A 26,500-nucleotide genomic window follows, 5' to 3' on the forward strand; every position below is an offset into this window, starting at 1 on the left:
TAGAGACTTATTAAACTTCAAATAACCACAAACACTGAACCCTTCCCATTATTCACATGGATGATAAAAATAACTTTATTAGTATAATCTATAAGAATTTGACATTTATTATTACTACAGTCAACCATTCAATCTAACAGAGAAACTGCAATTTTAGTGGTCTTAGATCATGTTTCCTTAGAAATTCTGATTGAAACTATATACAAGTGAAATTTCAAAAGCATATGATTCAAGAGATTCACAACTATTTAGTATTTTTATTAATTAAGTGGTGTTCAAATGTTAAATCCAGAAATAATTTTTACTATTAAAATACAAAACTAGGTTTCTAATAAGTGAAAAGTTAACTGTATCATTCAAATAAAAATGCTTATTCTCTATTAATAGTAAGCCATTATCCAATCAACACCTACATTGACTTAAATGACACACTAAAATAAAATTATTAGCATAGAGGAATTTTAGGACTTTTACCTTTGGCTTCTTTCCAAAGAGCCACAACTTGCCCTTGGCCTTTCCTACTGTGGTTTTGGCATCCATCTTCCCACTTTCCTGTTTGGATGCACTGATAGTCCCATCAGAAATGGTTCTATAAATATGCTGACTGTAATCTTCAAATGGAAAGTCTCCTGGAGGTTCAAATCCAGACTTGAAGGAGTCTACTACCATTTGAGAGTCCTACATAAAGAAACATGTTTTTAAAACCATCTCATTTATTTTTAATGCCATTAGCTTTTAAAACCTTACTCAAGAAAATAACAATTTAAAGGAAATAATTCCAAAGTTATCATTAAAGGTTTAAAAGTGAATAATTTCTTCCTGTGGGTCACTAAGAAACATTAAATATTTTAATCCTAATAAAAATACTAATTTATAATCAGATTAACACTTTTTAAATTTGTAATATTCATGAATGTTTTTATTCCATAGCTTCAATCCACTGGAATTCATCTGAATGAGTTAGCTGATAAGAAACATCAAGTTAACAAAAGGAATACAGGAAGAGGTTATTCTCAAGTAGAAATTCTAAGAAGTTTCAAAGGAAAAGGGCTTTTTGCTTTAAAGGGTATTTACAAAGAAGATGATCTTTGGAACAGGGGAAAGGATATCTAATTGTAAAAGAGAGCAAAAAGACAAGTAGAAAGGCTTTCATTCATCCAAAAGGGGAAAGGATAAACAAAATATATTAAGAATATACTTGGGAATATTAACCAAACAAGACAGAAAGATCTCACAAACAGCACTAAATACAAAAATCAACTTTAAAAATAAGTATGTGAAGTTCAGTATTATTTCCCTAAAATTTAAAACTGATATAACTATATATACTGTCTTTGGACATACATACCACTATCCCAATGTTCTACTGGCACCCTAAGCTCATTATTTTACAAGAGAATACTTTATCTGTACAAACTCCTCCCAACCCCCAACCATTTCTTTTTTTTCCCTATTTCTGTTAATTGTGCATTTTGCCTGTTATTTAGTCAAAAGTCATCCGTAAATCACACCTGAGTTTTGTCATTAATGTCACCCCTACCACTCACTTGCTAAAGGGTAAGAATGAGAGAGAAGGGACCTAACTCTATTTGTAACCCTGCACCCAGCCATACTGAAATATAAGTGTACCTCTCAATTCCCAATTAAAGAACTCAAAAACCTTTTTTAAAAAAGATTATTAATTTATTTTGGGGAGTAGGGGGGGAGAGCAAACAAGTGAGGGGGGGCAAAGGAAGAGAATCTTCAAGCAGACTCTCCACTGAGCTTGGAGCCAGGGGTGGGGCTTGATCCTAGGACCCCCAAGGTCATGACCTAAGCAGAAACTACGAATCTGGATGCTTAACCAACCGAGCCACCCAGGTGCCCCCCAAATCCTTTTATTTTAAAAATTTAAGTCAGAATTCTATTTGTTATAGGGAAGGATGGTCATTAATATAATACCAACTTGCTATGAAGACTAAAATATGTGGTACATATTTGGCATTCCCCAAACACTGGTTCTTTCCTCTTGCTCTTTCTTCATGACCTCAGTTTCTGCCAACCATCCTTTCTGGTCAATCGACATTTACTGAGAAATGACCAGTTCTTACTAGACCTTAACTGAGACAGAATGTGACTGGATATACTTCCTCAAAGGGAGTAGGGCTATGCTGTTCCTTCTGCTCATAATGCCTTTCTTACTTTTTCCCATGGGCCATGATTCCATATACTATCCATGCTTCAAGTGCCAACTCTTGAATTAAATGCAATGCTTAGAGTAACTCTAGATCTATTTCTTTCTCTTAACTTTCACTAGAGTAAAATACAGTTTGTAACCTATAATTCATGGTGGGTTACATTATACTCTTGGAGTAGAACTGAAATATTTAGGGAGGGGAGGAGAAGGAAGGATTAGAACTCTTTTCTTTCGGAACTAGAATTTGAGTGTTTAGAATGTCTTTAAAGTCCAAAGGAGTCCAATCTATTGCCAGACTTCTACAGAATATAATTTAGAATCAGCTACCCATCAATTACTTCACCTCTTTCCCAATTCATTTCACCAACTCCTGCTGCATACCTAAACCAAATACATTTATTCAAATATAATTATATGGCACTTACTCTTCTTTCATCAACTGATTTTGCTGCGAGAATCATTCCTTCCAGACATTTTGAAATGATAGGAATAACTTTGCGTTCTGAGTCTGCAAATCCTCTGTAACACTCACTGAGTTTAATAGTCCTTCGTTCATCCATTTCTTGTAGTTGCTAATAATCAGAAATTTTTTTAAAAAGGGAATACTTAATTTTCTTTTCAGGTTGAAGCAAACCCCACCCCCAAATTAAGGATTCTACAGTAATAGTTACACTGTTGTTAGTATCTTTTCATTAGTGCTGCAGACTTAGAATACTTAAAACTTGAAACTTGTTAAATAACAAAACAAACAAAAAACATCAAGTCTTTCAGCATATCTTAAAACCAGGTGACAATGGCTTTCAAGTATCCCAAAGGGGCTCCCTAACAGACTAGCAGCAACTTACCTGTTAACCACCTCCATCTTTCTTTTTTCTTTCTCTCTCTCTCTCTCTCTTTTTTTTTAAAGATTTTAGTTATTTATTCACGAGAGACACACAAAAAGAGGCAGAGACATAGGCAGAGGTAGGCTCCCTGCAGGGAGCCCAATGCAGAACTCGATCCCAGGACCCTAGGATCATGCCCTAAGCAGAAGACAGACAGATGCACAACCACAGACCCAGCCAGGGATCCCCCTCCCCCCTTCATTTTCAGTCATAGCAACTGTCTATGCATCCAGGAAAAGTTGCACTTGAAAACAATTCTGATGCCTTTTTTTTTTCTTTTTAAGGGACTGGCCTATAACATATATAAATCTTTAGATTTATATATGTTATAGAACTCTAAGCCCTTTAGTTAGTTCAGACTACTTTGGTAAGATCTGACTGGGCTATGGATCCACAGCTGACTGAATACCAACAGATACTTTGATTTACCTGTCAGTCTACAGCTCAGAGTGACTGTCAAAGGGTTGGGGACACAAGATGAAAAATAAGAAGCTATATAGTGAAAATGGTACATACAATGGAATCCCCACAATTCAAAAATTCACTGGCATGTGCCACTAAGAATTAAGTTGTGACAAGTGAAGTCAAATAAGGGCATTTCTGACACTAATATTTGTCAGTACCACTAACCTTTCTTTCTTTTAGGAAGCAGTTACACTGCTCAAATCCCCCAAATCCCAGAGCCTTCATACTAGTTTTCCTTCTTTAATTAACTTCTGAAAGCCTGTGGATTTATTTTGATACCCACATTTTCATAAAGGAATTGCTTCCAGTATTACAAAATGGCAAGGCTGCTCCACAGCAAGGTCCAAACAAAAAGATCAAGCCCCAAAACAGAAAGTGGTTGAATCTCCAAGTTAGGGTCTCTCTAGAACATGAAGGCTTAGCTGGAGAGCTTAGAAAAGCATCCAGAGAGTGAGGACTGGCAGGCTAGATATTCTGGATTAAACTGGAATATGATACCCACTCTAGCCCACCATCTCTAACCATGCTTCCTTTGTACTGCTAATTTGCTTACAGAGAAAAAGAAAATATGTTTGGGCTCACAACTCTTTCCATATAAGCTCTGCTCTCCCAAATACTACTTTCAACACTGTTTCACTTAATCCCTTTTCTCTAATTTTTCTTCTTTCTAGAATAAGCAGTAACATAACCTTCAAATAAATTCCGAGTCTTTATCTCAGGCTGTTTGGCAACTCTTCATCATCAAGTGATGATGGATGGGAATGGTAAGCAAACTTATGGCCTGAATTACATTTATGATCTGGCAGCTAGGAAGACAAACAGGCAAAAACCAGGCTAGCAAATACATTTCCTAAGATTTATTCCTGCCACGTGGACTAATGCCAATGATTCTGGTATAGTGTCAAAAAGCTACATCCCAATTCTTGGCAGGCAGATTACAACGTACAAGTCCAGTGAATTTCCCCTATATCCTAATGTTCAGTGATATGGTATTAAAATTTATCTAGAAAATGTCATTGTTTTAGCAGACTTTTTATTACACTAGTAATAAATCTATAGGAAAATTTGTGATTTCAAAGGTAGGAAAAATTCACTTTTCAAATCTATAATCATAAAGGAAGTTCACATCACTAATCCTGATGACTAGTGAATCTAGAAGCATTCTGGTTGATTCCTGAAACTTAAGTTTTACATTTAAAGACTAGCTCTTCCACCTCTAAAACTACAGTAATTTCATATCCTAAACTTTACCTTGTAAATCTGAGGAATCACTACGTAGAAATGTTTGTGCTGTTCTCCATTAAAGTTCTGTAACTGTGCCGCATATTCATTTTTATTTTCATCAGCCATATGTGTACGCAGATTCAACTGCTGTTTGGCCTAGAGACAAATTGGTCCAAATAATTACCAACAAAAATAACAACAAAAAAATCATAGCTAATTAACTTTTCTCAAAGTTACATTAAAAACTAGACTTTTTCTAACTATTAGTATCATTTAAATTTTAAGGAGATGCTTGCAGATCTGGCCAGGGCATTCTCCTTTGCAACATTCCCTTTCTCTTACTACAACAGTCCTCCCCCTTGCAATAATCTATTCAAATAAAGTTTCTCCTTAACAAATCCAGATTTTTTTCAATTGAATAAATGACAACATTATGGCTTGACTTCCAACAGTATGCTCTTAATCATAAGGGAAAATAGTACTGAAATATTTCAGACAGTTAAAGGTAGTGAAACATTCCTTCAAACATAAATCCACTTATATCCAACTCAGAAACACAGGGAAACCAAATAATGATAAAAATGCTAATTTTGGACAAAGTTAATACTCAACAATGATTTCCAACTCTATATAAAACCAGAAGTATTTTAAGGAATGTTTATTTAGAATGCAGTTCTGTTCACTGTAATCTCTTACAGAAATGCTTTTCGAATGAGTCATGTAAGCATCATCTACATTGACAAGAATATCAGAATATAAGCTTAACATAAAATTATTAATTCTAGATGTAATGAAGGGGAATCTAAATAAATTTCTCAATTGTTCTAAAGTAATAAGGAAAAATAAGAATTGAATTGACAAGAATATCAGAATATAAGCTTAACATAAAATCATTAATTCTAGATGTAATGAAGGGGAATCTAAATAAATTTCTCAATTGTTCTAAAGTAATAAGGAAAAATAAGAATTGAACTCAATTTTTCAGGGTTCCAAGGAATGAATCATGCTCTATGGCAGTGCTCTGGAAATTATAAAGCACACTGTGAATAAAGTTCATTATTTTAATTCCATTTTCTGCAAACGTAGTCTCTAACCTTCCACAAGTTATAGTTCTGAACTCAGAAACAAACTGGCATATGGAAATACATGGTAGCCAAGATACTAAATAAGCCCACAAAAATGCATTTAATCCACAGTGTACTTGAAGATTACAATACTTAAGTACTACAGAAACTAAGCACCATGGCCCAAAGTATTTCTACAGAAAAATACATTTGAAGTTCCAACCTGGGACCTTAAATACTCATTCATTTACTTCTTCTCCCTTTCTCCCTGCTCCAATAAACTATCCCCTAACCACAATGGTTCTGTCAGGAGAAACCACTCCTGTTCTAAAGTCACTGGCTATGATTCCCAAAGCCTAAGGAAAATGTTGCAGCAGGGTATGTAGGAGTATAACGCTAGAAGTTAATACAATTTGAAGCCCCCTCTGGTATACTGTGGGCTTCATACTTACTGCCTTCCTTTTTTTTAATATTGTATTTGAATTTAAAATATCTTTTAATTGTGGCAACATACACAATACACACAACATAATTGATCATCTTAATCATTTTTAAGTGTACAGCTTGGGAGGAGTGTTATGGTGTATTCACATTGTGCAACTGCCTTCCTTTTCTTTAGGAAGATCATTAATTGGCTTGCTCCCTCTTCACCTTTTTTTTTTTTTTTTTTTTTAAACCTTTATCAGTAGTTGCTCAACTGAAACTATGTTCCCTTTCCTCCCTGGTCACTTACAACAGAATTCCCCTGTTCTGTATTTTCTAAAGCAAATCCTCAAAGTTTTGCAAATTCTCTAAGTAATGGGACTGCAAACAAATATGCATAAGAAAGGAAACTATAAACATTAAAATTCTTAAGTTAGGTCAAACTATTAAACATGTTATATCTAGATTCCAAAATGTCTAATTGGTCTCTAAAGATATTTCTCCAGACAAAATGAAAAAACTAAGTTAAATGAGAGTCCAGTTAGAGTTGCTTAACTTGTCGCATAGTACATAAACTACGTATTCGATGTTTGGTAATGAGTCAGAGTCCTTAAGGAACCAGTATCAACTAGCAAGGAAATCTCCCCTGTATATAATAGTGCTATTTCCACCTGTTGGGTGCACGTTTTTAATCAAATAATGATAACATATTATGTGCATGACATGATGCTAGGAAGGAAATGAGTATGATGATCAAAATCAGGATCCAAAATTCTTAACAGCAGGTTAAGTCTAATAATTGATACAGATGGACATATGCATTTAAAATACCAACAGTACAAGTTCTGAGACACATGTCCTCATACCACACCATATTTGAAAAAACATAGGTTTAACCATAAACTCATTGGGAGTCCATCCAATGTGCCCCCCCAAAAATCGATATCCATTTAGCCTTAATTAACATAAATTTGGTGTTCAAAACAAGGCAAGTCATGAAACTCAGGACAGATAAAACTCATACCTGGATTATTACATCCAATCAGAAGTAATATAATTTAAGTGGGATACTGACGAATTAACAGGTATCCAAAGAAAAACAGTCATAAGGAAATGCTAGAGTTGGAAAAAATTAAAAAAAAAAAAAAAAAAAGAACTGCCTTAAGATTGTATTTCCAACCATTAGGAACTTACTATCATTAGAGGTTTAAAGTCACTAAAAAATAGGTTAAAAAAAAAAGCCTTACAAGTTATACCTGAAGGATTTTAAGGTAATTGTAAAACCTGTATTTTATATAATTTTATAGCTTTTAAGTGGTAAGGAAAATGGAATGCAGAAAATAAATTACTCCTCTCTTCCTTCTTACTTTTTTCTTGTTCTAATCCTATAGAATTATTCTAATTTGAAAATATACCTGTTGGGCCTTTGTATATACAAAAATGTGGAGTAAGGTTCACCTGTTATTTCAAAATCTCAGTATTTCTGCTCTATCATTATGTCAAATGTTCTAAGATAAAGAGCATACAGAGGGAAGAAGGAAAAGCTAAGTAGCGATAGTTATAGGGCTGATCCTACAAAGTTTCATTACAGAACATCTGATCCAGGATCAGTTAGTGACAAGAGATTTCAGTTTCCAAAAATGAATGAGTAAATAAATGAGCGAGTTGAGTGAGTGAGTGAAACAAAGACAAATAGTTAACATCACATACCTCTGGCAGTTTGATCTTGTTTTGCCATATATCAAGTTGGGGAGGCATATTACCCAACCCCTATTTGCACAACCCATCAACTTAATTGAGATTTTCTCTTCTGTTTTGGAATAAGATAGAAACTCAATTCTCAATAGCAACCATGTCTTTCCTATGCATTCTGACTGCAGTTAAGACATTACAATAAAGTAACACTTATCACTTTCTCAGACTAACTTATGATTTGAGGTACACAAATATTGGTATATTTTAGTTTCATAGTGTTTCTCTTGGGGAAACTACCAATACAAATATTGCAATTACCCTCCATGTGCAAGGAATAATATTCTGATATCAAAGTTAGTTTAGATTATTTCTTACCTTTTCAACATCTGCCTTGGTTGCATTAGTATCATTATCCAATCTTTCATAACTCTGTTGTGCCTTTTCTGCCTCTCTACATTCTCTTTCAAATTTCTTTTTACTCTGTTTAAAAAATTAAAATAACACACTGAGAAATAAAATTAATTTATCTCATTAAAAAATAACTTTAAAATGCTGCCACCATATAGAATCACACTAAAAATAAAACTTATCTAAATGAGAAAAGAAATGTTATATTACAATCAATCTATGTGACTTAAATTATCAGAATATAAACTGTGAAGAAAAAAATCATAGAGCATGACTGGGTTAATATTATATCATTTACCAATAAAAAAAATCACATCTATTTTGTGTTTTTTTTTTATTATAAGCTCACTTTCAGCTGGACTTGTTTGGTTTCTTTGGTTTTTGTGTTTGGTTTTGTAGGTTTCTTTGGTTGGCTGGTACTGGTGTTTGTTTTTATTCTTTTGTGGTAGGATATGGAAATGTCCCTCCAAAGCAGCTTCATATTGTTTCTTCCAGGTGTCCCAGTAATACCATTAGCCCAGAACCGGGCCTTTAAAATTTTTACTAAATTCAAATTACTATGACTTTGTAAAAGCTATTCACTACAGAGCCATGCGATATGTACCATATTTCCTTTCTCGCATACTTCTTTTTTCATTCCTGGATTTAATTTGTTTTTTACCTTTGCTTAGTTTTCAACATATTTTTTTTCTAATTCGACCCTAGTGTACACAGTTCTTTAAAAATCTCTCCTCAGTTAATTCAACATATTCAGAATTCTATCCATTTTATTTTCTTAATGAAATCTCTTCCAAAGGCTTTGACCTACTGAAATTTGGACTGCTTACACAAACCAAACCTATTGCAAAGTTGCTACTTAGAAATTCCCTTCATTATCACTGCAGAGAATCCTTTCACCTCCCCCTTGGATCTGAATCTTCTAATTCCCAATTCCATACCTTCCTCTTTTCTTGGTTCATTTCCTTTTTTGCTAGAACACATTCAGCAGTATCTTCCTAAAAGATTTGAGGGATATAACTTTCTATGTTTCTATGGCTGAAAAATACCTTTACCATCACTTTCAATTGATAAAATTTGGCTGAGTATGAAACTGTTGGGAATTGTCTTCTATCAGAAATGTAAAAGTTCTAACTAATCCACTATCTTCTAGCTTCCTGATCCCATTCTGATTCCTGATCCTTTGCATAAAACATACTTGTTTTCCTCTCTGGAAGCTGGGAGGATCTTCTCTCTCTCCTGTTTTGATATTTCATAAAGATATGTCTTATGTGAGTCCACTGTACTGAGCACCTAGAAAATCCTTTCCATCTGTAAACTTATGTCTTTCTGTTCTGGGAAAATTTTCTTGCATTATTTTTGTCCATTTTCAATGTTTTATCTTTTTAGAATGCTTATTGTTTTGAAAATGAACCTACAGGATGAACTCTCTACTTATATTTTCCATTTCTGTCATTCTGCTCTACTTTGAGAGATTTCTTCAATTTTATTTTTTCTAGTTAGTTTTTCATTTCTGCTATCCTAAAGTTCTTTTGTTTTTTTGTGTTTCTTTGACAGGACCTTATTCCTAGTTCACATAGTATCTTCTCTACTCTCTTTCAGAGTATTAATAGTGTTGCAAATGTTTTGCTTGTTTTTGAAATTTTCTATTTCCTTTCACAGTCAAAGGAAAGCTGCACCCCCCTCCCCATATTAGTTTTGGACTCTAGTATTTACATTAGATGTTTTCTTTAAATGTCTTAGGATTCTTCCTTATGTGTTCTTATTTTAAAAGCCAACTGAAACTTCTGCAGGTAGAGATTGTGCATTATTGTCTCTTCTTCTAGGGTATTATGGCAAGGCAGTTTTCCTGGAAAAACCTATATTGCTACCTTTAAGTCTTTTCTCTCAAGCTGGTTAGATTCCCAGAGGAGACTCCTCAATTTCTTACCTGGAAAAACATATTCCTTGCTACCTGTATTCTGAGAATCATTCAGAAAAAAGCAGAGGATGTCAGTATTTTCTATATACCTAACCCCTTATTAGAACAAGTTAGATGCCAATTTCTTATCTTGGGAATTACAAAACTATACAAGGGACAAATCTGGGTTCCAAACCTCCTAACTACAAGGTCAAAGGTTTAAATTTTTCACAAGGTACCTCTCCTCCTTTGACTTTCAGATAGAGACAAGTTTCTTTGCTGCCTCCCTTGGCCAGTGGCCAAAGTTTTTATAGTCTGCTAAAGGGTTAGTCCCTTTGAAGGTTCAAAATTTTATATAAAGGGATATCCATTCCAACTCTCTACAACATACAGAGCTAAAACACCATCTCTGTCCCGGTGTATTAAAACTTAAGCCCTTAGCAACAAGGTCCAGTAAACCACCACACCCCAATACCTCTGCCTCCATTCTTCAAATGCCATCATATCAGATCATACACCTACTGTTGCGGCTTCTAGTTTACCCTTAGTTTCTAGCAATTGCAGATTCCCCTTTCTCTCAGCTCTAAGAAGTTAAAATACAATAAAAAATATTTTAGCTATTATATCTAGGTATTTGTAGCTAAGAGGTTTCTGAATTAGCTCTCAGATCGCTAACTAGAACCAGACATACCTGTACAATTTACAGCAAATAAATATGCTCAGAAATTCTATAAAATTCTTTAAATGTACTATTTTGATTAGTGTAAAACATCAAATGAAACGTACAATTTATTCAAAGCACATAAATATATCTGAATGCACATATTATTCAGTGTCACTATTAAGATTAAATTTCCACATTAAAAATAAACTTCCACATTTACTTCTCTGGAACTCAGTTCGGAGTAGTTTTTTCTTTTTTTAAGGATTTTATTTATTTATTCATTCATTCATTCATTCATTCATTCATTCATTCATTCATGAGAGACACACACACACAGAGGGGCAGAGACACAGGCAGAGGGAGAAGCAGGCTCCATGCACGGAGCTCAACGTGGGACTTGATCCCAGATCTCCAGGTTCATGCCCTGGGCTGAAGACGGCACTAAACTGCTGGGCCACGGGGGATGCCCTACAGCGGGGTTTTCAAATTGAGTAGCTACAGGCTACTAATTTTGTTGTGAAGCTACTATATACAAAAGTACTTTTATATTAGGTGTCCTATTATTTGTGAAAAAAATCCTATTAATTTCACTGCAACAGCAAAAGAATCACTAGTACAATATTTTAAAAACTACTAGTACAGTAATATTAAAAATACTACTTCCTGAAAGACATCATTATACAATACAGGAATATACTCCAAAAAAGACTCTTCTTCCTTCATCATTTGTGTGACAAACCAATCAAGAGCCACTGCTACTCCCTACCATTTCTTGGAAGAGCCCATCTCCCAGTGTAAAGGCTGAAAATATCTGATACTTGTTTTTCCAGCCTCCCCACAGCTAGAGCATGGTCATGGTCAAGTAATCTAATCCTGTCAAAGGCACCGCTTAGGAAGTCTTCTAGGGATTTTCTGAAAGTTTTCCCGCTCTGATAAAAAGGAATAGTTAGAAGAGAAATGAACCTCTTTTTTCTGCTTCTGCATGCAGCTGAATGAGGATGTGGTGCTTGACAGCTTGACTGTTGGCCATAAGGCGACAAGCCTGAGAAAAAAAGCCAACATGGTCAAGACGGCAAAGCAGACACAAAGGAGAAGCGGCTTTAGTGACATTACTGAGCTACTGATCAACTCTGGAAATGCTGCATTTCTGAGCATTTCTTATAAATTTGCATGCTCTGTTACCTGAGCCGCCTGACAGACCTGGCATCTCTGATACTTCTATCTTGGTAATCTCTCACCATTCCTTCAAAATCTTCTTTGCAGGCTACTCTTTTCTGCACTCATCTTAAATGCCAGTGTGGCCTATTTTCATTATCCTGGGGTTAATAATTGTCTTTTTAAACTATGTTCCTCAATTTCAACACTCTGTCACTAATTCAGCCTGTGTCTCCCACTTCTTTAAATCTCTTCAATTATTTCAAAAATGTCAGGAATTTTATTTTATTTTCTTGATTAAACAGAAAGATATAGAACTAAGAAATGGGATCCTGCACATATTTCTACATATTCCACAGGAATCCTATTGTCTGTCTCCCTTACTAGACTGCAGGCTCCACAAAAAAGGACTATGTCACTAATCACTTTTTATTTTTCACTGTTTACTTTTGTACCAGGACTCAGTACATGTCAAGGATGCCTTCAATAAACATGAATTGAGCTGAACTTACCTTTAATGGTATTTTTAATGCCTTAAAGAAATCACTCCCACTTTTTTTTTTGATGCTTCTTTCTTATGACCTCTCTAACTTTTGCTTAGTAACTGCCAATTGTTCTGAAGTCAAGTCAGCACAGATTAACAGGAATAATTTGTTGCCAACACAAGTTTTTAAAGGGACCAGTGACTCATGAGTATAGTAGTCTATTATTATGTGTAACTGAAAACACACATACATATACACTCATTAGATGGCAGATACTAAGAATGCTAGTTAAGGTAATTTAAAATTTAATAAATGTAAACAGTATCTAAAAGTCTTGTCAAAACCAATTAGAATGAAAATGAAAACAAAAATGAAAGCGACAATTAACATAACTAAGAATTCTCGATCAGCACTGGTACCTAGAATCTTACATCAATGACCTTTATGTAGAACTTTAATCTTAGAATAAGTGATTTTAAGAGAAGAGATTTTAAAAGAAAAAAAAAAGCCTAAAACATATGAGATTTTTTATTTTATTTATTTATTTCTTTTAAAGATTTTATTTATTTATTCGTAGAGACACACAGAGAGAGAGAGAGAGGCAGAGACACAGGCAGAGGGAGAAGCAGGCTCCATGCAGAGAGCCTGACGTGGGACTCGATCCAGGGTCTCCAGGATCATGCCCTGGGCTGCAGGCGGTGCTAAACCACTGCGCCACCAAGGCTGCCCACATGAGATTTTTTAAATCTCAAACTTAAAAGTACTTTTCCCAACAATCACAAACTAAATTAATTTATCATGAAAAATCCCTTTAGCATAATTTTCAAGGAATACACAGTGTCCATAATAAAAATATCCAAGTAAAGAGTAAGCTGCTTGCTAACCTGAGACATAAGAATATATTTTTTAAAGATTTTATTTCTGTATTTGAGAGAAAGAGAAAGCACAAGTATGAGAATGGGGAGGGCAGAGGGAGAGAGAGAAAGAATCTAAAGCAGACCCTGCTGAAACCAAGAGTTGGATGCTCAACTGACTGAGCCACTCAGGCGCCCCCAGAAAGAATATTAAACTTATACTACAGCATATCATTTGGTAGAGAATTTTAAGGAAAGGAGTCAACAATGTTCCAAGTAGACATCTTGTTTTTCAAATGACTATATGCCAGAATATTTAAGAGAAACCACATCAGCAAGCCTCTTTGGAAAGTTTGGGGATTTTAAAAAGATTTTTTATTTAAGAGAAAGAGCAAGCAGTGGGAGGGGCAAAGGGAAAAGGAGAGAAATCCTCAAGCAGGCTCCTGGCTCAGCTCAATCTCCTCAGAACCTGAGCAGAAATTAAGAGTCAGCCACTCAATCTTCTCAGCCACCCTGGCAACCCCTACCCTTGGAAACTTGTTACAGTAAATAATTATTATGATTTTATAATTTTATCTATAAATACTATCAAATATTTTCTTTCTAAGTTTGAATGGTCTATGATCAGGAGCCCAGTAGTAGGAACATTTACGTTATTATAGAATCACTGAACTGGAAGAAACATTTCATATAATCTAGTCCACTGTCTTAATTTTTCATACACTAAAGATGAAATCAAAAGAAATTACAAAAGGCAGAACTAGAATGTAGGACCTCTCCATCTCTGTCAAATGGTCTTCTGAGATATATCACTATTTATATCCCCATTACCCTGACCCTCTATCAATATTTTATGATAACTCCTGAAAGTCAGAAGTATGTTCCTTTTTTAAAAAAAATTCATTTATTAGAGAGAGAGACAGACAGACATGAGTGGGGGTATAGGGCAGAGGGAGAGGAAGAAAGAGAAGCTGACACCTCACTGAGCAGGGAGCCTGATGGCAGGGCTCAATCCTAAGAGGCCAGGATCACGACCTGAGCTGAAGGCAGATGCCTAACCAACTGAGCCACTCAGGCAACCTAGAAAGTATATTCCTAAACATTTACAGTTATCTGAAGGTTACAGAGTTGGTACAAGTATAGAACATGTAGAACAACAACAAAAAAAGACAAAATGACCTTATATTCTCTATTTACACCACTGTCAAATATGAATAAATACACTGAGAAATATTAAACTCAAAAGATGTGAAGTCTAAGAGAATCTGGAGCTAAACTAGTCTACAAAATTTTATGTTAAGCATGAAAACACTATAACTCACATTATCCATCTGTTTCCAGCACATGTCAAGGTATTGTTGAGCTTTCCGTCCCTCTTGAAGATGCTGAAGGTCATAACCAAAAAACAAATAAAACGGACAAAAAAATTAATTTAAATAATAAACGTCTAAATCCCCCCCAAAACCTTTATTTTTCACTGTATTCTTTCAGGGTACTAATTATATAACTTTATCAAGACTTAGGAAGAGATTATTAGTAAAGAAAAACTCTCTAAAATACATTTATAGGTATTATCTGAATACTTTAAGTATATCCTTTAAGACCGATAAAATCTCTAGAAAAAAATATATGATTTGTCTTAAATAGGGGTAGACAAATGTTTTCTACGAAGGGTCAGATAAATGTCTTAAGTTCTGCAAGCCATGTGGTCTCTTTTACAAATATTCAACTTTGCTAATATAAAACTTAAGCCACAGTAAATACATAAGTAAATGAGTGGGTCTGTTTCAATAAAACTTTAGTTATAGGAAAAAAAAAAACTTTAGTTATAGTCACTGAAATGTGAATTTCATATAATTTTCACATGCCATGAAATAGTCTTTTGATTTTCTTTACAACTATCCAAAATATACAAACCATTCTTAGCTCATAGGAACTAAGAAAAACGATAAGCTAGATTTGGCCCATGGAGTTGTAGGTTACCAAATCTTGGTCTTAAATCCAAAAGGATCACAAGCAAGTGTATCTTAAAATAATTTTAGCTACAAGAAATTGAAATAGAAAATCAGTTTATACTGAACATTTTTTTTTCTGAACATTACTTTAAAAAGCAAAGTAATTATGTGAAAATGTTTCATGTACTATGTAACTAGATGAAAACAATAATTACCATTTTTCTTTCAGTTTTCAGATCATGAGCATATCTCATTAATTCACCGTAAACTCTGTGCGCCATTTCTTCTGCTACTACTTCTCGCTGTCCTGCATAGTCATTTAACTCGTTAAGGATGTTAAAAAAGGCTATACACGAGGTAAACCTGATAAAAACATTAAAAAATGATGAAATTTATATATTTTTTTCTTTAAAAATGTTTTCTGTGAGGTATGGACTGAGCCTGACACTTGACAAATTTTAACATACTCAACCTAACTCTCCACTAGTAGCTCCAAATTAACTTTGTATGAAAAGAATATCACATTTAGCTCCAGTTGTATATGTTTATATATCTTCAAGTAGCCTTAACTTATAAATAAAGGAATATATGGGGTCAAAAAATAATAAGAATACTACCTGCAGGCTCTTTTGGCATACTGGAATCTCTTAAGTAGCCAACTGACTGGCCTGAGCTGGGGAATGAACTTGGATTCCTAGGACTGGCAGCTGAACCTGGTGCAGAGATGATATGCTTGCTCTCGAGGACAGAACCTGCCAATCATACCACTCAAATGCATCTCGATGGCTGATCTACAGAACAATTTTGCTATCAATTCTGGACACGGCTGCTTGTATGCCTGCCCACATCCTGAATGGAAGTAAAGTGCCATTTTGGTTGGCATCAAAGAGGGGTAAGAAGGGACAAAAATAAGGGTAAAAAATGTGTGTGAAGGGAAGGAGAGAAACAAAGAAAATTGCTGTATTAAAATGTATAGATCTACTCTGAATACACTGCCCGAACACTCTTCCAGCTGAAGGCAAGTAACTCAGATAGGACTCCATTAACATTAAACCTAAGAATCCTAACAATTAACAATTATACATAAAGCTGTATTAAGTCTAGTCTCTTCTTTCTGTATTTTAGAGCCATCCACATATCCCTGTGTTTAAGACTACCAAAAAGCTCATAAGTCAGTCCTAAATTTTTATTCAGAGTTCCAAGGTTACCCTGAAAACTTCATTCCTTCCTTTTCATTATCTCTTTAAACTAGCCAGCCAAACTGTTTTAATATCTGTTAGAGTAAAAGCAAGAATCTAACAAGCTAACAACTATAACATAAAGTATGGGGAAAATATCCTTTTCTTTTCAAGACCAAATCACTCAAAGTCCTAGTCCACATTTTACTTGGAAACCCATACTTCAACTATTTCGGAAAACTGAGCCCACTGAAATATTCATTCTTATTAGAATAAATAGTAGTTCCTATTCAAAAAACTGTGATTTTTAATTAAAACTTTAAAAAATCACTATAAAGAGCTAATAGCATATTTATTTCACTAAATAACAAAAATGTAAGTTTTCTAAAATTATAATATACTGTAATAAACAGGTACAGAATTTACCTTGGTTCTTCATCTTTGGAGGAACGTTTGGGACAGTACTTCTTAACCAGATTTCTACAAAAAGAAAAAAAGATTTTAATGTATAAAAAATACTACTGCCAAAACTGATATATTCTAAAAGTTGCCAATTTCATAATATCAAAAATTTAATGATATAAATAAGACAGCAACATAATCATCTACTATCATTAACATGTGATCCTTACATTTTGTTCTTAAAATATTGAAACTTGCAAAAAGAAATGTTATTTCTGTGTTTGTGTAAGTGTAATCGCAGTAATTTGGATGATTATGCTATCAAATAAGAAAAGATGTAAGAGGAAGAAGAGAAGAAACAAAGTACAAAGAACAGAAGAAACAAATTTCAATGTATGAAATTGAGTCACAGCAGAAAAATGTGTATTTCAAAGAAATATCATCACTTTTGTGTTGCAAATCAGGAATTTTAAGATGAACTAAGGTAACAAACAGATGCTGACTCACTAACAGGATAAAAGAACAGTAGGTCAGCATCCTCCATCACTCTGCTTTTACATAATACTTAACATTCTCCCTTTTAGGCAAATTAATTACATTAATACTTGTAAATTTCTTTTCCTGCATCCATGATCATTCTACACAGTCTCAGACTAAAATACTACCTCATCTCATCTTTGCAAACTCAGGAGACTATAACATGGACTCTGAAATCAGACTGGACTACATGGGTTTGAGTCCTAGCTATTTTGTGTGGCATCCATCTATGCGTCCCTGGGTAATTTACTTGCCTGGTTTCCTATAAGTGGCAAGATACAATACAGGGTTATGAAAATTAAAGTGGATAATATTTGTAAAGGATTTACCAGTGCTTTATACCATTCTCAAAATATGGTCAATGGACAAGTAAAGGCCCACAGACTCTTTGTACCAATCCACAAAAAGCTAAGTACAGAAGTTGAGAGTAATTTTAAGTTTGTTGAATCTAATAAAAAAAAAAAATGGTGCCTATATTTTATGTCTCTTTTTATGTCATTTTTCTGGTAAACTTTTACTGTATTTTACAAAAGCATTAATGCACAATGACTTGGGAACTTAAAAAGAAACTAGTCCATCAACACAAATAATGAGATATACTGCTTTAACCTATAAGCATTTAAAAAATTAATGGGCCTATGGTTTTTCAAATAAATACTTCAAAAGAATCGCTGTCTTAATTGTTTTGAAATCATTATCGATTCATTCCACTTAATTCAGCTTATTCATTCTATAATTACCTACTATATGCTAGGCACCGTGCAAGATACTGGGAACATTAGAAATGAGAGTACCCATGCTCAAGAGATTTACACTCTATTGAAAGGAGATAAGCAAAAAAAAAAAAAAAAAAAGAAAGGAGATAAGCATATATGGATAATTACAATATAATAGCATGATAAATGCTTTGATGAAGGTATACAAAAGGTGTTATGATAGAGAAGGAAGTCTAAACACCCTGAACAATGGTGGAAAGAACAAGCAAGACACTGAGAAGGGTTAACATGTACTGAATTAATTAAAAAACTCATAGTTGGGGCACCTGGCTCGCACAGTCAGTTAAGTGTCCAACTCTTGATTTCAGCTCAAGTCACGATCTCAGGGATGGGCTCTGCACTCAGCGCAGGGTCTACTGGAGATTCTCTCTTTCCCTCTCCCTCTGCCCCTCCCCGTGCTTGCTCTCCCTCTGTCAAATAAGTAAATAAAATCTTCAAAAACTTCTCCCCAAAAAAACAACTCACAGTCATCACTGGTTGTAAATAAGGTACAGGATGAAAGCCTTATGCCTTACATATATCTGTTTACCAAAAGCCTTACTAGAAAGGAGGAGAAGATGGAGAAGAAAGATCCTGAGTTTCTCTCTTCCCGTAATACTCAAGGCTACAACTACATACAGTGCAACTCACTCTGGGAATGCCCTGAAGACTAGAACACCTGTTCTATAACTAAAGATATACAGAAAAGGCCACATCCAAAAGGAGAGTAGGGGCAGAGACACACTCAAGAACCAAAACCCCATCATGGCAACCCACAAGCAGTAAAGATATCACAGGTGCAGAAGTCCTCCTTGAGGAGCAAAGGGATGAAGCCCCACATAAAGTACCCTCCCACCGAGGCGATCTGCACAGGGAAAACAAGACCCCGTAACATGTGACTTTGAAAATCAGCAGGACTTCATGGGAGAGCAAGAAGTCTACAGGAAACTGAGACTCTGCTCTTCAAAGAACCAGTGAATAATGTCACAGAGGCAGCAGTTTGAAAAGTGCCTGGGCCATACATGAAGGGCATTTATTAGCTAATTTTGGGATGTGTGCACAGGGGCAGGGGTTCACAGGAACGTTCTCCAGGAATGGAAGTGCTGGCAGGTACCATTTTTCTTGTGCTGGTTCAGCCTACTTGCCACCTAACTGGTGGCAGGCACCAGTTTTGAAACTCTCCATCTACTTTGGGAACATTGCTCACCCAGCCCTGTGTTCCCTTGCAGAGCAATTGCATTCAAACTAAATGCTCTGGCAGGTACCTCTTCAAAGCAATTCCCATCCACCACATCGAGCAGGCAAGCTCAGTTGGAACCAGCAACCTCCAAAGCAACTGCCACCTTACTATATCCAGCAGGCAGCCCTAGCCAGAAGAGCACCCCTCCAAAGCAATTCCTGTCCTGGGAAGCAGTTGGGGCCCAGTCACCCAACCCTCCAGCCCTTCAGTATGCCTGCAACAGTCACAGCTGGGCCCAATGACCAGCTATACCAGAAGCTAACCCCACCTACCAGCACACATACAGCAGGCCAGGTAGGTCTCTCAGCCAGCAGGGCTGCAGCCCAGTCACAACAGGAGGGTGCACAAAACCCACCTGGGAAAATGACTGGAGTACATGATTCTAGTGACCAGGGAGGATGGCACTACTTACATCCCAAAGAACACTTTCTACATAAGGCCACTGCCCTCAAGACCAGGAGCCAGAGGTGAACTACTATATATATGGAAAAAAACACAGAAAGACAGACAAAAACAATAGAGGAATATGATCCAAATGAAAGAACAGGACAAAGTCTCAGAAAAAGGACTAAATGGAGCAGAAAAAGACAATCTACTTGATAAAGAATTCAAAATAATGGTCATAAGGCAGCTCACCAGATTTGAGAGAAGAGTAGATGAACTCAGAATTTGAACAAAGAGTTAGAAAATATTAAAAAAAGAACCAAGAGATGAAAAATATGAAAAATGAAGTGAAAAATATATCAGAGGAAACAGAAGAATGAATCAACAACCCAGAAGACAGAATAGTGGAAATCATCCACTATTCTATGTTCTAGATTGTCAACAGCAAAAAGAATTTTTAAAACAATAGGTTGGGGTGCCTGGGTGGCTCACTCAGTTAAATATCCTACTTTTGGGGGTGCCGGGCTAGCTCAGCGGTTTAGCGCTGCCTTCGGCCCAGGGCGTGATCCTGAAGTCCCCAGGATCGAGTCCCCCGTCGGGGTTCCTGCAAGGAGCCTGCTTCTCCCTCTGCCTGTGTCTCTGCCTCTCTCTCTCTCTCTATCATGAATAAATAAATAAAATCTAAAAAAAAAAAAAAAAAAAAAAAAAAAATCCTACTTTTGGTTTTAGCTCAGGGCTCAGGCCATGCTCTCAGGGTCCTGGCATTAAGCCTGGCTTGGCCTGGGGGGTAGGGGATGGGGTGGGTGTCCATGTTCAGTGGTGGGGAATCTGCTTGAGAGTCTCTCTCTCTCCTTCAGCCCCTCCCCCTCAAATAAATAAATATGATCTTTTAAAAAAATAAATAAAAATGAAAGAATAGGTTAAGAGGGTAACATCAAGCTTACTAACATTTGCATTTTCAGGGACCCAGATGGAAGAGAGAGGGGGGATAAATTACCTGAAGAAATAATATCTGAAAATTTCTGTAACTTGGGGAATGAAACAGATATCCAGGTCAAGGAAGGAAAGAAAGCCCATAGGAGATAAACCCAAAGAGGTCCATACCAAAGTACATAATAATTAAAATGTTAAAAATTAAAGAGAGACTCTTAAAGGAGGAAGACAAAAAAGCAATTAAGTACAAGGGAACAACCAGCTAAGCTGATTCACTGATTTTTCAGCAGAGACTCTGTAGCCCACAAAGAGCAGCACGATGTATTCAAAGTGCCAAACGAGGGGGGAAAAAAAAGTAAAAAAACCTACAATCAAGAATATTCTACACGGAAAGGTTATACCATTCAGAATTGAAGGGAGATAGTTTCTCAGACAAACAAAAGTCAAAGGATTTCATCACCCCTAAGTGCCCATCAATAAATGAATGTATAAAGATGATGTAGGTAAAAAAAAAAAAAAAAAAAAAGATGATGTAGGTCATGTGTGCACACACTCATTCCACAGGAATATTACTGTGTGAATATTATATAATTAAAATATTAATATTTTTATGGCATCATAAAAAAGCACCAAATCTTGCCATTTGTAACAATGCAGATGAACCTAAAGGATATTATGCTAAGTGAAATAAGTCAGAGAAAGACAAATGCCATATGATTTCACTTGTATGTTTAATCTAGAAAAAAGGAAGAAAAATGAACAAACAAAACAAAACAGTAACAGTAATAAATACAAAGAATGAACTAGTAGTTGCTAGAGGAGGGGATGGAGGAGGTAGGCGAAACAGGTGAAGGGGGTTAACAGACACAAACTTCCAATTATAAAATAAGTCACAGGGATTTAAAGTACAGCATAGGCAAGAGAGTCAATTATACTGCAATAACTATGGAGACAGATGGTAACTACACTTATAGTGAGCACTGTTCAATGTATATAAATGTTTAACTCATTATGTTGTATACCTGAAACTAATATAACATATCAACTATACTAAAATTAAAAATAAATTTTAAAAGGTTTATTAATATTTAACACATTACTACACTAGCACATGTATATTATTTATAAAAAACTGTGAACAGTGTTCAGTTTTTACACGTAAGCAATAAAAAGTTCACAGAGATCCTTGGCCTAGAGAAATCAACTATATAAAACACTTTTACATAACATGCTATAATAATAAGAACAGAGGGCTCTATAGAGGAGATTCTCCAGAGGAAAAGGCTGAAATTTCTGATTCCTTGACATACAGTGAAGAGGTGAACAAGAACTAGACAACCAGAAAGCCCTGGGGGGATTCTAAATAGAGAAGATCTAATATAGGAACAGAAGTGAAAAATTACAGCATTTAGGAAGAACTATGAATGAGTTCAGTGTTGCTGGAACATCAACTGTGAACCAAACAATGGTAATTAGTGAGGCTGAAAGGTATATGGGGGGCAGCAGGGCCCTTCTACATCATATTAAGGAAGTCTAAATAAATACCCTTTTCCACCAGTGGTTCTTAGTCATGGTTACCTGAAATACCACCAAAAATCATTTCTGTGGATGAATTAATTTATTAATTCAAACATGAGCAAATCTATGTGCTACACATTAATTACTTCAGGTACTACTATACAAACAGAAAGAAAGATGAATCTTAGCTACCAACCCAGTAATTGTGCATGACCTAGAGTCCTTTCTAAGAGAGAATTCAAAAAGATGGGGAAAAGATCTGAATAACTAGGTTAATTAGAACAGGCAAATACATAAAGACAGGAAGTAGATTAGTGGTTGCCAGGCCCTGAGGGAGGGGCGAATGGGGAATGACTGCTCATGGGTACAGGGGTTATTTTTTGAAATGATAAAAATATTCTAAAATTAAATAGCGGTGACAGTTTGACAACTCTGTGAATATACTAAAAACTATTGAACTATATACTTAAAAGGGTGAATTTTATGGTATGTAAATTATACCTCAATAAAGCTGTTGTAGGAAGAGAAATGGCTACTAGATATACCCATCTGCCATGAGTATATCAAATACAAGTCTAAAATGGAATTTATTTTCTTTATAAACCTATTCCTTTCTTATTTTAATGGTACTATCATCAACCTAGACATTTCAGCCAAAAATCTGGCAATCATCTTACCCTTGAAATCAAGTTTGGCAATCATCTTACCCTTGAAATCAAGTCTCTTCCACATTAAGGTGTTCAAGTCCTAGAGATTCTATTTCTTAAATAACTTTTTTAGCTTTTTTTTATAATAAAAAAGGAAAAAAATACACCAGAAGTCCCTTCTTCACACTTTGTTATTGCTCTGAATACAGATGTGTGAGGACAGGATGAAGCTGTCTGCAATATCTTGCAACCATGAGTGGGAAGATCAAGAAATTCACAATGCCCCCTGACATCACTAAGCACTAGAATCCCATTTCTAAACTTGTTATGTGGAAAGACTCCTATTTAGAAGATGAATGCTTCTTAAGTAACACTGCAGAACAGCTGAATAAAAACATCCAATAGAGAAATGCTGTAAAAACTGAAACTCTGAGGGGCACCTCGATGGCTCAGTGGCTTAGCATCTGCCTTTGGCTCAGGGCATGATCCCGGGGTCCTAGGATAGAGCCCCACATCGGGCTCCCCACAGGGAGCCTGCTTCTCCCTCTCCTTCTACCTATGTCTCTGCCTCTCTCTCTCTCTCTCTCTCTCTGTCTCTCTCATGAATAAATAAATAAAATCCTTAAAAAAAAAAAAAACAATAACTGGGAACTCTGAGGAAACTTCTGGGATCTAGAAACAAATTAAGAGTTACCATGTAAGAGTACAATAACAAAAACAAAATATCTATCACTTGTCACTCATATATTATTTACCAATCTCTATGCTAAGCACTCTCTATGCTAAGCACTCTAAAATCTTATAAGATTATATATAATCTTGTAAGTATACAGCAAATCTACAAGCAGGTATTATTAGCCCTATTCTACAAGACTCAGACGCATTAAGTAACTTGTTCATGATCAAATACCTAATAAAGGACAACGCCAGGGGTACCTGGGTGGCTCAGTCAATTCAGCATCTGACTCTTGATTCAGCTCGGGTCATGATCTCAGGGTTATGAGATCAAGTCCTGGGTCTGCTCCTCGCTGGGCACAGAGCCTGATTAAGATTCCTTTCCTCTCCCCTCTCCCCTGCCCCCACCTCTCCCTCTCCTTAAAAAAAGAAAAAAAAAGTGATAACACCAAAAGCCACCTCAAATCTGATTCCAGCACCTAAGATAGTTAAAACAGTAACGAATGAAAATGAGGCTACTCAAAGAAGAGAAGGTAGTTAATCTAGGTAGTTAATCTAGGAATACACATTTAATAGGGAAGGACAAACTGCTTGAGAAAAGCGGTAAGGACGAGCAATCAAGTAGATCAGAGGTAAACAAACTAGAGCCCACCCACCTGCCTATTTTAATAAATATAGTTTTACTGGAACATACTATACTCATTCATCTATGTATTCTCTGCTGCTGCTTTTGCACTGTAACAGTAGAGATGAATAACAGCAACAAAGTTGAATAGCTGTGACATATGGCCCAGAAAGCCAAAATTTTTTATTATCTGGAGTTTTATAAAAAAAAGTTTTCCAACCCCTAAGATAGATAACTTAGAAAACCCAAGAAAGCATATCACTGAAGATGAGGAATTTTTTAAGTTCTAAGAAATAGTTAATTCATCAAAGAACTGGTACACTGGTACCAAAAATATCCATGGAAGGTAACTGACTTATAAGCATCTTGATAATGATCACTACAGTCTCCAACCTATAAATGTGTTGTGTTCTAGAAATTATAAAGTCAGTGATTTAAAAATAAAAAAGTCAGTAATTTTCAACCACAAATCCATGAATTACTTCAAACAAAAACAGGCCAAAATTGGGCAAAGAACATTCAAAGAGCAAGAAGTTTCACACTCTGAACCTATTTTTGTGTATCAACATTTTAGGCACTGTTTAGAACTCCAGATAACGCGGACCTTAGTTGTTTTGCATCACTCACTAGCCTTCTTTATTTTTTGACAGCCTGTGGCCGGCACATTTCTGCTCATTAGAAAAAAAGGTTATTTTGTACATTTTTACCCCCTTGAGCTGGGCAGGACCAAGTGGCTAATTCTGTATAGTCTGTGCAACTATCAGATTAAAGGACTGAGGCCTCTTGCATTACCCTATCGGCTCTCCCATTCCCTGCTGAAGCAACTGTGGAGGCTTCAAGCTGAAGAAAACAGAAATGGTCTGGATTTTTGAGTTACCATATGGACTACCCTCGAGAGTTATCACCTGAACTTGTAGCTAACTTTGCATGAGCAAGTAAACTTTTGCTGTATAAAATCCCTGGGATTTGGTAGTTACTATTCCAGTTCTGCCTAGCATATCTGAAACTATAGCTCTCCCAATGTCATGTCTATGTAGTTACAGTGCAGCTGGCAATGTTATGGTCCAGAAATATTTATTTGATCCAGCCTCATTATTCCAAGCTAACAAAAGCCAATCCTAAAATTTCTGCTGTACTTCTTGGAATGACATGTTCTCTTTCTGCTGAAGCTAAGCTGACAAGACATAATCTTAGGTCCACCCTGTGGAAACAGACTACTTGGGAATTAAAGAGAAGAAAGCAAAACAGGAAAAGAGAATTCTTAACACTTTGCTGAGTACCCAGGTTCCTGAACTTTCCAGTCACATTAAGCCAATCAATCCTTTATTTAAACCAATCCGAGGGCAGCCCCGGTGGTGCAGCGGTTTAGCGCCACCTGCAGCCCGTGGTGTGACCCTGGGGACCCTGGATGGAGTCCCACGTCACGCTCCCTGCATGGAGCCTGCCTCTCCTTCTGCCTGTGTCTCTGCCCACCACCCCCCTCTGTGTCTCTATGAATAAATAAAATCTTTTTTAAAAAAATAGATAAATAAACCAATCCGAGCTGGGCTTCTCACTCTTAGAATTATGACTACCAGAGGTTAACTATGAAAGTCATAAGAGAGCTTAAACATAACATAAAAAACATTAATTTAAACCCTAGACTCTGAAGAGCACATATATACAAGAGGGAAGGAGAAAAAGAAGAAAGTAATATAACTGTTACCTTTTGTGTATGCAGGGTTAGTCCTAAGCAATATATTTTTTAAAGATTTTATTTATTTATTTATGATAGAGAGAGAGAGAGGCAGAGACACAGGAGGAGAGAGAAGCAGGCTCCATGTAGGGAGCCCGACGCGGGACTCGATCCCGGGACCCCAGGATCACGCCCTGGGCTAAAGGCAGGTGCTAAACCGCTGAGCCACCCAGGGATTCCCCTAAGCAATATTTTTTTAATCACTCTTGCCACTCTTTATGTAAAAGTAACCCATCAATAGGTTACTCTTCCCAAACTTCAAGTATCCAGAGCCCAAAGAAACCATACACAAGCCATTAGACTACATTCAAGCCAACTTTGACACTAAAAAAACTAAAGCACAGCCCAAAATGTTTTGTTTATATTCTATCCACCAAATCAAAACAACTACTCTAGGAAAACATGTCCTGAAAGAAGACACAACAAATTATTAATTGTACTCACTTGCAGGGAGAAGGATTGGTAAGGGACTTGAATTTACATGTTACAATGATTATACTATAAAATACATACTATTTTTAT

General features: G+C 35.8%; 1 protein-coding gene across 4 annotated transcripts in view; it reads right to left on the reverse strand.

The window, feature by feature from the left end:
• FNBP1L (formin binding protein 1 like) overlaps window positions 1-26,500 on the reverse strand; it is a 108,954-nt gene that overhangs the window by 18,876 nt on the left and 63,578 nt on the right. For all 4 annotated transcript variants that reach the window (XM_072754593.1, XM_072754591.1, XM_072754592.1 and 1 more), the window contains exons 3-9: window positions 16,954-17,007; window positions 15,565-15,712; window positions 14,717-14,779; window positions 8,307-8,411; window positions 4,777-4,905; window positions 2,602-2,748; window positions 475-678 (exon numbers count right to left, since the gene is read on the reverse strand). In XM_072754593.1, coding sequence (XP_072610694.1) covers window positions 475-678; window positions 2,602-2,748; window positions 4,777-4,905; window positions 8,307-8,411; window positions 14,717-14,779; window positions 15,565-15,712; window positions 16,954-17,007 — 850 coding nt within the window. The remainder of the gene's footprint in view (window positions 1-474; window positions 679-2,601; window positions 2,749-4,776; window positions 4,906-8,306; window positions 8,412-14,716; window positions 14,780-15,564; window positions 15,713-16,953; window positions 17,008-26,500) is intronic.

The sequence above is a fragment of the Vulpes vulpes genome, chromosome 3, assembly GCF_048418805.1.
Source record: "Vulpes vulpes isolate BD-2025 chromosome 3, VulVul3, whole genome shotgun sequence".
Classification (NCBI taxonomy): domain Eukaryota; kingdom Metazoa; phylum Chordata; class Mammalia; order Carnivora; family Canidae; genus Vulpes; species Vulpes vulpes.